Below are 18153 nucleotides of genomic sequence, written 5' to 3' on the forward strand. Positions count from 1 at the left end.
ACCTGTTGCGGAGGCAAATATGCTCTTATGTGTTGTAGTTACTGAGGTGGATACCATTTTTCTGTATCTTTTTTTTTTTTTTTTTTTGGATTTTATTTTTCTGTATCTTATTTAGCCTAAAATCACCTCAATGGACTTCATCTCTGGCTTCCATCTAGAAATTCTGACATAATTGGCACACCTTGATGTAACGAATCCAATCAGTTTTGGTCTGTTTTCATTTGTGACATTCCGAAGGAATTCTATTTTCAAAGTCACAGATTACTATGGACGGTTTTGATTAGGTTAATTAAGGCCCTATATTAGTCTTCTCCCTCTGGTTTGTTTGAAGAATTTATGTTCTACACTGTTTTTGTAATGTCATACTCATAAGAGATCCTTATTATTATACACATCTTGTTAGACCGATTAGCTGAGTATGATTGATTTGTGAAAGATGAATTTAAGTACACATTTCACTGGACTAGTTAAGTGAGATCATTGATTTATGAAAGGTTTCTGATATCTAGAGCCGTGCAAGATCATGGAAAGGTGAATATAAATACTTGCCTTACTAGATTAGTTTGGTGAGAACAATTGGTTTGTGAAAAGTTTCAAATGTCTAGAGCCATGCAAGTTTGAGGAGAACTAATATAGAGCAGGCTGTAGACCTATTCTTAGCACAGATAGACCGAGAAACTCGAATAAAAGTGCACCTTGTTCGTCGGATCCGGGCCTAGTCCTACATAGGGCATGACGTAACTGGGCCTAGGCACATTCGGATTAAAGAAATTCATTTCAAATAGGTGGAAATTGCAATTTGAAGTGTGAATCGCAAACCACGTATAACTTTTTTATCCGGTTGTCATTACGGGACACACGACATAAATAGCATTCAACCGTGCCACCCTCACACTTCAGAAGACCAAGAAAAAACTAGCATGATTATTTTTTACCCTCGGTGAGCATCGATCCTTACCATCTTCATGGCCTTATCCCTGTCATGTGGATTGGATTAATGCTCTTGGTAGCCTCGTAAGCGTGCAACGGACTGGCTATCTCATAATAAAGTTTAGACCATATGCCACTGAAATTTTCTTATTCAAATGGCAAGTGTTAGAGATACCTTGTCAATGTGGGTACAGTTGGAGTGTTGCTTAGATGTGGGTACAATTATATCCCAAACCCTTAGATCCCAACATCAACCAAAGTAAGCAACACCCAATACAATTATATCCCAAACCCTTAGATCCCAACATCAACCAAGTCGGCCTCGCCAAATGCTTGAACCTAGGCTTGTTTCAGGTGGCGGTTGAATCAGACTCAAAGCTGGTGGTGGACTCATTAAACTACTTATCCCAATCGGCTTGGAAGTGGAGGTATTGGTCAGCCTGAATAGAAAGACAGAAGAAAAGGGGTCTGATTCGTTTCTCCACGTCATGAGAGAAGGAAATGCCGAGGTTCAAGGTGACGTCCTCTTCAGACAGGTGTCAGATCTCCCTCTCCACATTAGAGGGCTTTTTTTGTTAGATAGATTGGGGCTGGGATACATTAGAGAATCTCCCAAGGGGGGGTGTGGTTTCTTTTTCCTGTTGGCTTGGCTCTCGTTACCGCGTATAGAGTTCTTAAAAGACAGGCTGCCCCGGGAGTATTTTTCAGTCCAGGGGCAGCCCGAATGTCAATTCTCTTGTATAGTTTCTGCATGAAATGAATTTCTGTGGGCTCTACAGAGTTTTTTCACAAAAATAAAATAAAATAAAAATGTGCGTTATATAGTTGTTCGAGTTACATGTTATATTACTTACTCAAAATTTACCTACTATAAATATCTATTAACATTCCTCATATTTTTAAGGGAATTGGACATGTTTGGATTGGTGGAATCATGTTTTCAACTGTGGCCAAGATCCTCATCGGTGCAGCTATAGGTGATCTATAGGGTTTCTTGGGTGGCACTGTAGTATCGTATTACTTTCCCAAAAAATAATAAGAAGAATAATAATCCTCATTTTCATATTTTTTTGAGAGACAAATCTTGCTTTTTAATCATTGACCTCTTCACATTTTAATGAAAATCATGTGCTAAAATAAACAAGCTTGGTTGGATTCTTTTCCATAGGTTGTTATTTTCACAAATTTCCTTAATGTGAAGTAGTTTTTGTTTCTAAATTTACTTTTCGAATTCTACCCATACAATTAAAAACAACTCTCTACAAGCATCGGTGGTGGGAATGAGGCGAGGAAGGTTTTGGACTGCTATGGAAGGATCTTCTCTATTAACGGGCCTTCCCAATCATCGGTGGTGGGAATGGCCTCCCTATGGTGGCATGATGCCTCCTCCCCCATCCATAGATTTCCCCTCAAGGGTTGATAGTATCATCTTCAACATCAACTATTGAATCGCCCAGATTGCCCCCTCCAAAAGCCTCCGTCCGATCCATCTCTACGTCCTCATCCTGGGTGGACTATGCTCAACATGGATGGCTCGGCCCTACACAACCCAGGCCCATCGGGTGGGGGGGACTAGCCAGGGACAACGCAAGGAAGGTCCTCTTTGCCTTGTCTCACACTTAGGGCCTCGGATCTAACACGCGGTTTGAATTGCGAGCCATTCTCGACGGCCTCATTTTGTGTTCAAGGTTGGGGCTCAACAAAGTGGTGGTTGTCAACGACTCTAAGTGTGTTATTGCTGCCCTGTCAAAAGACACCTCCCTCCCCTAGACAATGTGGTACTGGATAGCGAGGATCAGGGCCATCACTCGACCACTGGATATTCGTTTTCTCCATTGCCTTAGAGAGGCTAATTATCCTGTGGATGAGTTGGCTCGCACGGGTTGTGGGGGCCAATGTTGAAGGTTAAATATTGTATATTAGACCCTAATTATTACTTGATTTTACATACATGATAATGTTTAACGCCCTGCTTTAATCTTATTTTTGGTGCAAGGTATATTTACGAGCCTGGACCGAAAAGGATGTTGAAAGCATGGATTTAACGCTCAGGAATTACCAAGGCAATGGACGAGACTACAGGGGACTGAGATCGACAGATTTACACGCCAGAAATCCGAGAAAATCAGGAAATGAAGCTCAAGTAGCCCAAAATTGGTCCAGAATGCAAGATCATGGGGTTCCCACCATCCGTTCGGCTCAAAACTTCATACATGGCTAAGGGACCACAAATTAACCGTACACGTCAAAATTCAGCCCTTGGATCAGTGTATAAGTGACCCGATGGATAAGATTAGACAATAACCATTAAGAAAGCATCTTGGACATCCTTGGGAGATCAGGACCCAAACTGAACCAATGGAAAGAGCATGAAAAACGGTGGATACCCGTCGAATTTCACTTCTTTTAGATGGTACAGTAAGGAAAAACGAACGATAGACGTTTCTAAAAGGGAGAGTGGCAAATTTGTAAATAACCAAAACTCTATATGCATACAGGTAAGCTACGAGAGGTTTGCTTCAACGTTCAGTATTGACTTATCATAGGTTGATGGTGTGGCCCACCTAAAGTTTGGATCTACTTCATACTTTGACCTATAGGCTTATACTTTATTAAGAAAATGATGAGCAGAGTAGATCTTCGAAAATGCCATCAGAAGTGGGCTGCACCTATTTTTTGCAAATCATCCAAATAGAGTCATGCAAAACGTCCAGTGACGGACGTGCTATCCACTGAGTTTTTACAGTGGGCCCCACCCATCAGTCTGATCACTGATACAGACTGTCCATGTGACTCACGTGGTTCATCTTTCCCAAGCCTAGGTGACGAAATAAGATGCGACAGCGAGGATAAGTTCCTATCTGTCCAAACATAGGACGGATGGCAGAGCAGAAAATGATGTGAGCCACATCGAATCTAATTAAAAACATAGCCATTTCCAATTAGTTTTTCAAGTATAATCCAGTGAACGGAGTGGATTTTTATTCTAGAGCATTGATTATGGGCTTGCCAATCATCACACAAGAAGAGAGTGCGTAAGAAAATTCCTGCGTAAACAGAGTTGCTTATTATGCACTCCACCGACCCAGCCACCGTCCGTGCTGCTATAAAGAGGGAGAGAGAGAGGCACAGTGGAGGATCATCCTGGACGGGGACGGGGACGAGCAGCCCTGGAGGCATCATCAGCACCAAGTAGTGTCTTTTCTTTTTCTGTTTTATTTTTTCTTTCTTTTAAGGGTAGCCTAATTAGGGCTAAAAGGTGAAGCTTGTAGCGTGATGGGAGAACTAGTTGTTTGTGCCTTTTATTTGGATTGAACTGATGTTGATTTTAGCTGAGTATGGGAATGTTTTTAGTTTTTAATGGTCTATTGTGACTAAAATTACAATGGGTCTGCGATAGCTTTGAGCATATTCCTTTCCTTCTATGTTTATGACGTCAGGAAGCTCTATTGTTCACCATCGTCTCCTGGGCATGGTTGGATGACGGTACCCTTTTGATTGGTTGGTAATTAGTTTAATTCTGTTGTTTGCTTTGTCTCCTGAGCATGGTTTGGTGATGGAATCCATTCTATTTCATACGTCTCTCATCTCTTTAAAACTATATCAAAGGAAGTTCAGTTAATTATCAAGGTTACACCCTTCAATTGGATGAAGATGGGACTCTAAGTCCAGTTGAGTTTTTGATGCAGGCATAAGATCTCCCTGATCTCTACAAGTGAATCCTCTGAATCCCTAGTTTCCTACCTCTAAATTCTTTAGATTTTAGATAATTATTTCATCATTATTCCTCAATTTACAGTTAATTTAAACTTCATCTTAATCTAGTTCTACTTCTACTTAGTTTCAGATAACGTACAACCATCAGTCCCTTGGGATTCGACCTCGGTCTTACCGAGTTTATTACTACATCACAACCCTGCACTTGGGGAGTGAACAGCTAATCCGACCGTCTCTTGCAAACGGTAGAATGCTTACCAACCAAGATTAGGGGCCTTCTATTCCTTGATAAAACTAGTTTAGGCAACATTCGAATTGGGTAGCGGACGGCCCAATCCATCCTTTTCTGCTTCATGTATAGCTTATGATAGGCGATCCCTGATTGTGGGCTCGCCCGGATCCCTCGTGTAAATTTTGGAACATGAATATAGCAGATGGACTTAAAAAAAAATTAAAAAAATAAAAATAAATAAATAAAAACCTCTCTACAAGCAAACTTTAGCTAGACTCTTTTCTCATGTAAGACTATTTTACCAAGTCATTGAATTATAGAAGTGCGACCAAACATAATTTAGGAATTTCTTATAAAAGAAACGAAATTCTTTGTGACGTACACATCGAGAAACTGAAAATATCACATTTTCTTTCTTTCAAGATGAACAATGAGGCCTATCCAAATCCAACTATATTTATATTTATACAGAATAATTCTTCGTATTCTAGGCATTATTATATGATACCCAACCTGAGATTTTTTACAGTTTGGTTCGGCTTTTAGTTTTCCTGAGTGAGGGACATGATCTAATTGCTCAAAACCTGGTTTTGATATGGTTCCACATTTGCACTAGCTTTGGATGGTCAACACATCAAAAAACTTCCATATTGTAGATTCTATCATATTCTCAAAATTTATTCACCAAATATAAGTTAAGAAAAATAAAAACTACAGCAATGGCGTACAATATTTAACCACATAAAGATCCAATGGCTTGGATTTTTTGAACAAATTGTCCACAGAGGGGGGGTTTCATATCAGTGGCTTGGATCAATCAACTATGGGCACCACCTGTACAAACTAAAAAATAGCACACTGAACAAGGTTTCAAGTGGAGTATCTAGTACATCTTATACAACGTCAAAGGCCATTTGGAATGGGGGTGATGACTAAAAGACGTTCTAGATCAACACTGGTCTGAATTTTCTTCGGAAATTGGCGTGCTGGACGTCGGTCCAATCTGAAAGGGAGAAGGAAGTGCGAAAATTGATAGTAAAGGGCAAGCAAGGCAAGAAAGAGGAATGCAAAGAAAATGAGAATAATGGTGACGCCGAGCCATTTGCACACCACTGACCATATGCCTGCCAAGAACGCTAGGGTTAAGGATCCAAGTGCTATCGCCATTAGTCTCGTGGCCAATGATACGGAGCCGACCAAGAGATCCTGATCGCCTATACCCGCACAGATGAGGATCAGTGCAGCAGCGATGGAACTAAACATCGCAACAGCGTCGGTGACAAGGAAAGCTGCAAAAGATAATTTTTTCCTTAGTGTTGCCATTCCTGTGCTGGGACCATCATTTTCATATCCCCCAGGCATGGTGAAAGTTGCCCCAAAGGAGACTGTGGCTATGAGCACTGCCAGTACTAAGATGATTTTCGCCATGGCCTTGTAAGACTCGATTCTTGGTGTTGCTCCCTGTACAGCACATCCCGTATTTTCTTGAATTTCCTGTCGATTCCGACCCCGCAGTGCACCCACTTTTCTCAAGGCTGTGCATATTAGGATCTGCATGGTTTTACATATTAGATCTAACCACGTCTAATGAAAGATTGTCACTTATTAGTACTCAAAAACACATGTATAGAGAGAGTAATTAAGAGCCATTTTACCCATTCTTCTTACCTTATTTAGGTCAAAATTCCTCAACATGAGTTGCAAATGACCACCCTAAAATATCAAACTAGATGATTGCATCATAATGTGACTTTAATCATCCAATCATTGTAATTTAGAGACACATACAATCCACTGGTCCTACCCAATGGTAGTTGCTGATCATAGCCAGGTCCACTCAATTTGAATAAGTTGAGAAGAATTCTTCATTTAATGTGGAAATAGTGTTTCAAATATGCTGTTTCTGTGGAGTCGTTGGTAGGATGAGCAGGTGACTTTTGCAATTATTGATGCTTCTGAGGAAGCTAATGGCAGCTGAGTGCATGGTTATTGTTTCTGAAAAAAGAAAAAATTGTGAACCACCTTCCTTCATTCATAATACCAAGTCAGTGGTCTTGGTTTAGCTGTCCAGCTGCATCTTGTGGTCTCGCTGAAATTATTTTAAAGTATGGGGAGTTGAAGGGCTCTATGCAAGCAGTGAGCTGGGCTCATTTGTCGCAGACTGCATGTGGCCATGCTTGATGGAGGATGATTTCCATCTTGTGGATGTCTCAAGTTGTATAGTCTATGGTAGTGGTGGTGCTTCTGTGTTGAGTGCCTTGGGCTGATCAAGTCTTGCATGTTTTGTAGTGAATACCTAGGGCAAGGCAGACATCAAATTGATGGTTTTGAAGGAAGATATGCGAGGCGGGTTGGAAAGGCTCTTCAAAACAAAAGGCAGAAGTAACAAAATCTGTGAAAGCAGGCCTTCAGTTTCCTGTTGGAAGGATTGCAAGGTTCTTGAAGCAAGCGGGTTGGAACTGGCGCTCCTGTCTATTTGGCTGTTCTTCTTGAGTACTTGGCAGCTGAGGTTTTGGAGCTGGCTGGGAATGCTGCTAGAGACAACAAGAAGTCCCGCATCATTCCAAGGCATGTTCTTTTGGCTGTGAGAAATGACGAGGAGCTTGGGAAATTGCTAGCAGGTGTGACAATTTCTAAGTGGTGGTGTTTTGCCAAACATAAACTCTGTTCTCTTGCCTAAGAAGTCTAAGAAAGGGAAGTCTGAGGAAGCTTCGAAATCTCCAAAAAAGGATTGATTGGGTTGGGATGAATGCTTTTTGATGTGTTTTGCTGATGCTGGATACTGTTTTTTGGCTTTGGTGTTGGGATGGTCTTTGCTGCTTTCTTTTCTTTTTAGGTATTTTGTAAATAGAGTAATCTCACTGTTGAGGTTTAGATGTACGTGCTTCAGCAAAAGGATGCAATAGATGTTATCATCATGTCTCCATCAATGCAGTTTCTTTAGGCTTAAAAAAAAAAAAAGAAGAAGATAGTTTTGATGTATGGCATAGGGTTTTGGTGCATGACCTTAGTCTTAGGCAATGTAGGTTGTATGGGAAGCTGGAAGAGTCTTATCTCCACCTCTAGCCATGGCTAGTCAGAACTTGGTTCAGAAGGCTTTAGCTCTTTTTCGTAGTTGAATGGCCATGAAGTTCTCTGGGTGGTCGGCAAGCCCTTTCTTTGTATAGGTGGTGGATTGTGGAGTGATGCCTGCATTGACCTTGTTAGATAGTATGGCTCGATCGTAGAAGCGATGTGTGGCCAAACAATGGTTGGTGTGTTTTCTCAGCTAGTTGGGGGATCAGCACAGGTTGGTTGCGTCATGCGGCTATCATTATTGGGTTGGGTTGTTTGGCTTAGTTTTCTCTTTGTTTGGGTTCATTTGTTTGTTTTCGTGGCTGTCTATGGTTGATTTTGTTGTGGTGTGGTGGACCTTTTTGGTTTCTCCCCCAGGTTTGTATATGGTTTTTCCTACATTAATAACATCACTGACTGCATTTAATGTAGCAATGCTGACAAGGTTAGAAATGGCGTGGGCGAATCACATTGCAACAAGTAGAAAATCCATATGGTAAGCAGAGGATTCGAATTCTTTCTGTTTATATGTATAATTGGGTGTGCTCCATTAGTAGTGGTACCACTATAAGTAGCAGTGATACTGGATTGTAGTGAGATCCAAATGTTTTGCATGACATCTAACCCATCCAAAAGGTGCATCTCACTGTGATATCCACCTATTTTAATAATCAGGCCAATCTAATTGTCAGGTTGACTATAACAATTTCCTATGTATTTTTAAGCAGGAAGAAGCAGTACCTTTCGAAGCTTCGTGCATAACTCGGTATCTGACTCAGCAACATCAAGGGCCGTTAGACTGTCATTGTTCATTGCCCTAACATCTACTCTTTCATCATTCAAGAGAAGATACACAATGGAAAGATTGCGCTTGATGATGGCCAAATGCAATGGTGTGTTGCCGTTGTTATCCGGCTCGTTTATAAGTTCTTCAAGCTCGTCCGATTTCAGAATATGCCTGACAACATTCGGTTTTTCCCTTTCGATGGCAAGATGAAGTGCATTCCTACCGTTAGCATCAAGAAGCTCAGTAGAATCCGGGTGATGAAAGACAAGTTCTTGGATTACACTGTCATGTCCATTACTAGCTGCCATGTGGATTGGCGATCTGCCGTCTTTGTCTACTATGTAAGCAACGGATGCATCTGCTTGTAGAAACTCTCGAACCATATTTAGATTACCTTGGGATGCGGCATAGTGAAGAGGAGTTGCCCCGTATGTGTCTTCTTGTTTGATGAGTTCTGGCTTCACTTCTATTAACTTCTTCACGATATCTAATATGTTAGAGGTAGAAGAAAAAGAATTAAAACTATAATAATTTGATTGTGTTGTTGATGTCTTAAATCGGTAAGCAATAGGGTCTGTCGTGCCATTGATAGACCACTCGAAGCCATTGTGCAGTGTTCAATGCCATCAAAAAATTCTAAAAAATTCATGTTTTAAATCTAGAACATTTTGGTGTTTTACTCGATCCCATTGAATTTATTCGATGTCATTGAAAGATCGTCAACGCCATCGAAAGTGTCATTGAGCGCACACAAAATTACGTAAGTGCAGGATTTGTTTCTTATTCTAATTGTGATACTATGTGATGTTATATATATAGAATGTAATTGATGATTTTAAAAAAATAAATAAATTGTAATTGAGACTTGATAACAAGAGAGGTGTTTTAAGCTTTCTAATTTATTCCCAAGGGTTTTAAAGACATGGCTTGGGCTTGTGGAGTAGATTCGAAGCTTTGTTTTTTTTTAAGTTGATTCGAGGCTTGTTCAAATTGATAATATTTATCTATTATAATTTCTACTTTGATAGTGTATTACTCATCACTTTGTGCTTCTTTTTTCTTTTTTTTCCGAAAGAATTTTTCACATAAAATTCGGATTATTTATATTTGGACTTGGGTGTGTTATTGGTAATGATTTGCTTGATTCATCTTTGTGTGCTTCCATGTTTCCCCGACGGATTGAAAGGAATGCATGGGAAGCAAAAAATCATAACAAAAGTAAAATGTAAACTGACACTAATGCTTGGAAGCATACCCTTTGCATTGTTTATCCTGTCAAGGAAAAGTATAGAAAACGCAATTGCTACTGTTTAGCTTGCAATCGGAAGTAAAAAAAATTTCCCTCCAAAACTAGGGCACGGTTGGTTGGACCCTGACTATGGGCCCACTGTTGAACGTGAATATATCCACGCCAACCATCCATATTGAAAGCTCATTTTTAGGGCATGATTCAAAAAATGAGCAGATCATAGTATATGAAACAGTTGTAATTGCCCATTAAAACCTTTTTATGGGCCAGAAAAGCTATGGATCAAGATGATATTTGTGTAGTCTATTCATCTAGGTCTTTTTGACCTTATCAACAAATTGGATAGCAAATAAACATTCCTGTGGAATCCATAAGGTTTTCAATGGTGGGGATTCAACCACGACTGTTACATATGGTGTGGTCCACCTAAAATTTGGGACAGCTGTATTTTTAGGATCATACTCTAAAATGAGCTGTCAAAATGGTTGGACGGTGTGGATTTAAAGCATATACATCACTGTGAGCACCACAATCAGGGTCCCATCATGAAACACAAATGCTTGTTAATGTGCTCTAAAAGGAAAATAAGGAAGTGATTTCAATTTCATGATTACTGGTTAAGGATTTATTTACCGAAATGCCCCCAGATAACGGATGCATGCAAAGGCGTACGATGTATGGGGCCTCCATAAGCAGTCAAACCTCCATGAACAGATGATTTAGATGTCTGTAAGATTTGCCTGACGATATCTCCTGATCCTGCTTCAGCAGCTAAATAGAGTGGAGAAACTCCCACCGAATTTACCAAACATGCCGATTCTGGGTCGGCTTCCGTCAACAACTCCACCACCTTAAGATGACCATGCCGCACTGCTTCATGCAAGGCAGTATTGCCCCTTCCATTTTGTTTCCTCACCAATTCAATCACTGTTATACCTCTACTTCCGTTGTTTCCAGTCTCCAATGAATCGTAGTTTCTAGCACACCCAATCAGGCAAATGACTGAATCGATGTATCCAGCTCTCGCAGCGATGTGGAGTGCAGTGTCTCCTTTCGAGTTCTCAGCAGTGATGAGAGATGGGCATTTCTGGCAAGCCTCTACGATGAAGCAGTAATGTCCGTGCCTTGCACTGATATGAAGGGCTGTGTTCTTTTGGGGAGTTACTTGGAGGTGAAGGTTGGGATTTTGGGATGCAAGTTGGTTGAAGAGAGTAGTGTTGCCTGATCTTGCAGCTTTCATCAGTACAGGGTCCATGGACGGACACTGAATGGTTTTGCTTGGTCTCAAAGTCCCCATCTCTCTCTAGTTTTTATATATTACCAATCTAAATGTGAGACCAGATCCTCTACAATGCTTGTAGAATAAGCATTCTACAGCAATTGGCTGTGGTCCCCAGGATGAAAATTGTACGCTTCAAAAACATCAGGCTGGAGTTTTTGGGTTTTTTTTATTTTTTTTTTCTCTGTATGATGTGGCCCACCTTATTTTTTTGCAGGTGATCCAACCTTCTCATGATGATGGGATTTTCAAGAAGTTAGGCCTATATAATCATCAAGTGGGCCAAAAACAGCAATGGATTACAACCCAAAAACAGCGAAATTCAAGGGGTGGCCCACATAATGGTTGGATTGATCTGATTTTTGGGACGTCTTACATTCATAGTTGGCGAAAACGTTCGATGTCATACGTGCATTTCGGTGGTCGCGCGAGAAAGTACGAAGAAGGTAAGGTGATTAATATATGATTATTGAGAAAAGACAGAGTAATTTATAGATTTCTAAGCCGGTGGAAGAAGGGACATTTTACGGGATGCGGATCTTTATATGATGAGAAGACCCAGCCCGCGTCACTACTAGGTAAACGGATCGCGTCGTGCCCCGGCCGGCACAGCTTTGGTGGATCCCTTGCCAGCCGGGACCACCATGATGCGTTTTTTTAAAATCGACAACGTCCATCATTTTTGAAAGATAATTTTAGAGGATGATCCAAAAAATAAAGCAGATAAAAATCTCAGGTGGACCACTCCACAGGAGACGGTGGTGGCTGACATTTAAAAGCTTCTTGTGGACCACAAAATTTTTGGATCAAGATGAAATTTGTGTGGTCCCTTCATCCATGTCTTTGTGACCTTATCAACAGTTTGGATGGAAAATAAATATTCAGTGACCCCTGATAAGTTTTTAATAGTGAATATTCAATCACCACAGTTTTCTGTAGTGTGGCCCGCCTGATATTTATATCTGCTTAATTTTTGGGGTCATGCGCCAAAATAATCTTTTAAAACGGATGGACGTCAACGATCTAAATTTCATCCGTCAAGGTGAGCCCCACGGTCAGGAATCCATCCACCTCGATGGACGGGGGATGGACGGACGCCGCGCCGGCCGGTCCATCTGGTGTTCTCTGGGGGCTGATCCAAGGCTCAAGAAAACCACACTGCAGGAAGCAGCGGTCACGATGACGCCCACCGTGAAAACCTTCATAGGCTCTGATGTTTATTTTCGATCATAAGGTTATCATAGATATCAGCTTGATAAAACTTTCTATGGCTCTCAAGAATTTTTTTAAGGGCTTTGATTAAAACTTCTGTGGTGAAGTTTTTAATGGTGCGGATTCAATCTCCACTGCGTGATCCATTTTCGAATCTGCCTCATTTTTAGGCTCATGCCTTCAAATGATCTGGAAAATGGATGGAGAACGCGTATAAAATAAATTACGGGCGGGCAATCGGCTTCCCCTGGGAAGTGACGCAGCTTGGTTATTACCCACACGGCAGTTCAGTTGCTTGAGGGCCACGTACGGTGATGTATGGGTTTTAATTTTTCCACACTGTTCATCTATTTTATAATATATTTCATTTTAGGGTATAACATAAAAAAGCCCATCTATTTTATAATATATATCATTTTAGGGTATAACATAAAAATAGACAGATATAACGCTCAAGTAGACCACACAGTAGGGTTTAAACCTCATTGTTTAAAAATTCTTAGTAGCCATAAAAGTTTTAGATCAACCAAATGCTTTTCCCTTCGTTTATGAACAGGTTGAATGGCCAACCTAATACATGTTCATAACAAGAAAATTATAGTCATGATTGAACACCCACTACATGTTCTTTTAGGTGGACCGGACCATGCAAGAAGAAAATAGTGATGTTTGAACACCGACAGTTAAAAACTTACTAGGGCCCACTGTAATTTTTATTTACCATTCAATTTGTTGATTAGGTCACAGGTCTAGATGATGAAAAAGCACAAATATCATATAAAACTTTTGTTTCAAAACCTTCATGGACATAAAAAGTTGTCAATGGTGGCCACTCAATCACCACGTTTTCTTGTAAGGAGGCCCACATGAGATTTTGACCTACCTCATTTTTTTTGTCTCATGCCTTGAAATAACTTGGAAAAGCATATGGATGGAGTAAGTAAAATTCATACATCATGGTCGGTTAGCACCGCCCAATAGCACTACTGGCTACTGACAACGTTAGTAGGCAATCCGTGTCCATTGGACACGTACCGAAGTGGACCTAACAAAGTTGGGATGTTGCATGCTCTTACCACAACTAGTGCGGAGAATTGGGCTTTGTTCGAATCCAAAACCCCATGCTATATTTGCAGGCAGAAGCCTCGGCGTGTGGCTCGAAGGCGGTTCTCCTTTTGGACCGAAAAACTTGTCAAACTTGGGTGGGTTGATTTCTCGCCCGAGTTCAGGTGAACTGGCCGATTTTGGTCACCAGTCCCGTCCAGGTTTTAAAACATTAGGCAAAATCCTCTCTCTCTCTTTCTCTCTCTGTCTCTCTCTCTCTCTCTCTCAAATCTCTCTCTTTGATTTTTTATTTTTTTTATTTGAGCAGAAATTCTGATTCAAGTTCTCTTGATTTTCTTCTCTTACCCATTTGACCTAATTTAGAATATCTTGGGTTTTAGGGCCTGTTTGGATGCCTGTAACTTTTTTAAGTGGTAAGAAAGTTTGTATGAGCTATTGGTAATCTATTTGGATGTAAGCTATCACTTACTTACATGTAACTTTGTTTTTATATTTGGAAAACCTTTAACCTTGTTACAAGTAATAAGTTGTATATTCGCCATAACTAGATATTGAAATATGAAATCGTTGGAAAATTAGATTAACATATAAAAGAATTTGGTTAAAATTATTACATTTTATTAAGCTCATGTAAATGAATAGTTTGATCGATTTTTAGGCCAAATTAATCAACAGGTGAGCCATAAAAGTGGCCCGTGTTTTCAAAATGATTGTAATGTGGGGAAAAAAACTTCAAGGCAACACATAAATCATGGTATGGCCGACATAGCACCATCATTAATAACCAATTTTAGCTAACTACTATAGTTTGGCTGCTGACATGTTATGTGGGCCCCACTATAATGTATTTGTTTCATCCACACCATCTATTCGTTATTTCAAATCATTTTAAGTCATAAGCCCAAAAATGAGGTACATCCAAATCTCAAGTGGAACACATCACTAAAAACATTGTTGATTGAACGCCCACCATTAAAAACTTCTAGTGGGCCACCAATGTTTTGGATCAAACTAAATTTTGTTCTTTTCTCTTCATCCAAGTCTTTATGACCTAATCAACAGGTTGAATGTCAAATAAACATTACAGTGGGCTATTACCGTTTTCTGTGGTGTGGTACACTGGAGATTTAGATATGCCTCAATTTTGGAATCAAGACCTAAAACAATCCAAAGGAATGGATGAACGACATGGATAAAACAAATACAAGATGGTGGGCCCCATGGACCACTAACCATTACCCACACATCCTAGCCAAATCGCTTATGTATAACCTGATGCAAAAGGAAAGGGGGAAAAGAAGAAGAAGGAAAAGGTTTTCTAACCTTGCTGGAGCTCAACGGGAGAGGGAGAATGAGACTGGGAGAGGGAAAAAGAGACTGAGAGAGGGAAACAAAAACTGATAAAGAGGGAGAAGGAGACTGAGAGAGGGAAACGGAGACTGAGAGAGAGGGAGATGGAGACATTGGAGGGGGATAAAGTGTTTATATATTAAAAAAAAAAGGGCGACCAACCGGCTTCAATACACAGATGCAAATTACAAGCTGCGATTCTTCCCATAAATTTTGTAAGTAGGCCTCTTCAATGTAAGTTGCAATTCTTCACATAATTTTGATTTCAAAAATTTCAACCATTAGGTAACGTATCAAAGATACAGGTAACTTGAAAAATGACTCAAGTACATGTATCATTTTTACCTCTTTCTCCTGTAAGACAGTCACAAGTTGAGAGAAAGTTACCTGTGACTTTCTTCCCCCAAACACCAACTGTAACAATCTCATTCGATTGCAAATCCTTTTTGGCTTCTCATGGCAATGAATCTGGTGTCGTAATTGCAAGGTATTTATTCAATTTCTGTATATTTCTGAAGATAAATGGGTTATTCTGCTTATGTATAGAGTGATTCATAACTTTGGTTGCATTTGGATGCAAGAATTGTATTATACTTGTTAGTTTAATTAGAAGTAGCCCTCAGAATGCAGTTACGTTCATTTCCACTCCCAACTCAAAACTAGGCTGTGTTTGGATGCCTGTAAGTTTTTTAAGTTGTAAGTAAATTATAGGTAACCTACTTACAGGTGAAAGAAAGTTACGGGTAATCCTGTCTGGGTGTAAGCTATAACTTACTTACAGATAACTTAGTTTCTGTGTTTGGATAACCTGTAAGTTAGTTACAGGTAAGATGTTTTATATTCACACCAACCTGAGTTTGGAGATCTAATTGTTCAAAATTCAAATTGTCGCATAGAAAAGTTTGAATAAAAGTGTATAATTTTATCGAGCTCATTTAAATGACTACTTGGATTGGTTCTTAAGTTAAACTAATTATTAGGTGAAAAACATTATTTTTATTATAGAACATAAGTCCGAATAAAAGCTTTTATAAATCATACCAATCAAAAAATTGTAAAATTTATTCCAAAAGTTGTATGTTCATATGGTATGGCCTACTCGAGCTTTTTATGAGGCTTTATTTTTTATGTATTCTCTTCATCCTAAAGATTTGCACTTGATTAATGTGTTTAATGAAAGATGCATACCATGGTGGCCCAAACACACACTTATGGTTAGGATCACATCCTTACTATTGAATGTGGTGTTGTCCATCTAGGTCATAAATTTAATTGATTTTTAGTATTATGACCAATATTAACACGCATGATAGAACCAAATAGATGGAGTTAATTTTTCATATATAACATATTGGGTCTTATATACATAGGTGTTTTGTACTATACCTGGAGGAATATTTGAGTTTCTCCACAAGTAAATGGAGTGCATATTCGAAGCTCAAGTGGACCATACCACAGGAAACAGTGAGAATATTGATTTCCGCCATTGAAACATTCCGAGGCCCCATAGTTTTATTTGTTGCTTAACCTCTTAATAAGATCAGGTAGACATGGATGAAGGTAAAACACAAATATCAGCTTGATCTAAAACTTCTGTTGCTCTTAAGAAACTTTATACGGTAGGTTAATTCATATTTTCCACTTGAGCTTTGAATGCATTTCATTTTTGTGCTAGAGCCCCAAAATTATTTGGTAAAATGAATAGACATGGTGGATAAAATACATAAATCATGGTGGGCTACATAGAGTTTAAAGCATACAGTACAGATTTTCTAGCTTCCTAGTGGCCTCCGCCTAGCTTCCTAATGCAATAACTTCAAGGGAAAGGCTTTAGATTTATTTGGAGGAAGATCAGATTCGAAGGAAGTTGGGGAAATGAGTCAGAAATCTCAACTTATTCTTGTAAGAAACCCTTCTCCTTTTCTTAAAATCGCCAAATTCTCATTTTCCAAATTAACCTATATACGCCTCTTTCGAAAACCAAAAAAAGGGGCAAAGGCTAGGTTTAGGTTATAGGTTTAGGTTTAGGTTAGGGAGTTAAGATTAGGATTAGGTGTAGGTTTAGGTTTAGGGAATTAAGTTTAAGTTATAGGTTTAGGGAAATGTTAGGTTTAGGTTATAGGTTTTGGGATTTGAGAATAGTTTTAGGTTATAAGTATAGGTTTAGGTTAGGTTACAAGTTAAGGTTTAGGGATTTTAGTTTAGATTATAGGATTAGGTTTAGGTTTAGGTTTAGGGATTTGAGTTTAGGTTATATGTTTAGGTTTAGGTTTTAGGTTTAGGTTTGGGTTTTGAGATTTAAGAATGGGTTCGGGTTTAGGTTATAGGTTTTGGTTTTAGTTTAAATTATAGGTTTTGGGATTTGATAATGGGTTCGGGTTTAAGTTATAGGTTTTGGTTTTAGTTTTGGTTATAGGTTTTGATTTAGGTTATAGGTTAACGGTTTAGGTTAAGGTTTAGGTTTAGGTTATAGGTTTTTGGATTTGAGAATGGGTTCGGGTTTAGGTTATAAGTTTTGGTTTTAGTTTAGGTTATAGGTTTTTGGATTTGAGAATGGGTTATGGTTTAGGTTTAGAAAATCGGGTTCAGGTTCAGGATTGGGTTTAAGTTTGGGTTTTCAAGTTTAGGTTTAGGTTTAAGTTAGGGAGTTGAGATTAGGATTAGGTGTAGGTTTAGTTTTAGGGAATTGAGTTTAGGTTATAGGTTTAGGGAAAGGTTAGGTTTAGGTTATAGGTTTTGGGATTTGGGAATAGTTTTAGGTTATAAGTATAGGTTTAGGTTAGGTTATAGGTTAAGGTTTAGGGATTTGAGTTTAGGTTATAGGATTAGGTTTAGGTTTAGGTTTAGGGAGTTGAGTTTAGGTTATTGGTTTAGGTTTAGGTTTTAGGTTTAGGTTTTAGGTTTAGGTTTAGGTTTGATTTAGGTTATAGGTTTTGATTTAGGTTATAGGTTAACGGTTTAAGTTATAGGTTTTTGGATTTGAGAATGGGTTCGGGTTTAGGCTATAGGTTTTGGCTTTGGTTTAGGTTATTGGTTTTGGTTTAGGTTATAGGTTTTAGGTATAGGTTAACGGTTTAGGTTTAGATTATAGGTTATAGGATTTGAGAATGCGTTCGGGTTTAGGATATAGGTTTAAGGAATTGAGAATAGGTTAAGGTTTAGGTTTAGGAAATCGAGTTCGGGTTCGGGATAGGTTTATGTTTGGGTTTTCAAGTTTAGGTATAGGTTTAGGTTAGGCAGTTAAGATTAGGATTAGGTGTAGGTTTAGGTTTAGGGAT

The 18153-nt window shown here is 39.2% G+C and overlaps 3 protein-coding genes and 1 pseudogene across 4 annotated transcripts in view; 3 read left to right on the forward strand and 1 right to left on the reverse strand.

The window, feature by feature from the left end:
• LOC131238687 (ankyrin repeat-containing protein At5g02620-like) overlaps window positions 1-11284 on the reverse strand; it is a 43950-nt gene extending 32666 nt beyond the window's left edge. Inside the window, exons 1-3 of one of the 2 annotated variants that reach the window (XM_058236306.1) lie at window positions 10603-11284; window positions 8675-9207; window positions 5369-6430 (exon numbers count right to left, since the gene is read on the reverse strand). In XM_058236306.1, coding sequence (XP_058092289.1) covers window positions 5783-6430; window positions 8675-9207; window positions 10603-11266 — 1845 coding nt within the window. In that variant the 5' untranslated portion in view covers window positions 11267-11284 and the 3' untranslated portion in view covers window positions 5369-5782. Of the gene's footprint in view, window positions 1-5368; window positions 6431-8674; window positions 9208-10602 lie in introns of those variants that run through there. The other variant, XM_058236314.1, reaches the window with a different exon arrangement.
• LOC131221649 (histone H2A-III-like) lies at window positions 6847-7846 on the forward strand (annotated as a pseudogene).
• A 4015-nt stretch (window positions 11285-15299) lies between the features above and the next one.
• Window positions 15300-18153, forward strand: part of LOC131238747 (transcription factor GTE6-like) — a 55014-nt gene continuing 52160 nt past the window's right edge. Inside the window, exon 1 of the mRNA XM_058236364.1 lies at window positions 15300-15362. The gene's annotated coding sequence lies outside the window, so the exon portion shown is untranslated. The remainder of the gene's footprint in view (window positions 15363-18153) is intronic.
• Window positions 15339-18153, forward strand: part of LOC131238716 (transcription factor GTE1-like) — an 81590-nt gene continuing 78775 nt past the window's right edge. Inside the window, exon 1 of the mRNA XM_058236336.1 lies at window positions 15339-15362. The gene's annotated coding sequence lies outside the window, so the exon portion shown is untranslated. The remainder of the gene's footprint in view (window positions 15363-18153) is intronic.

This window comes from Magnolia sinica, chromosome 1, assembly GCF_029962835.1.
Source record: "Magnolia sinica isolate HGM2019 chromosome 1, MsV1, whole genome shotgun sequence".
Classification (NCBI taxonomy): Eukaryota; Viridiplantae; Streptophyta; class Magnoliopsida; order Magnoliales; family Magnoliaceae; genus Magnolia; species Magnolia sinica.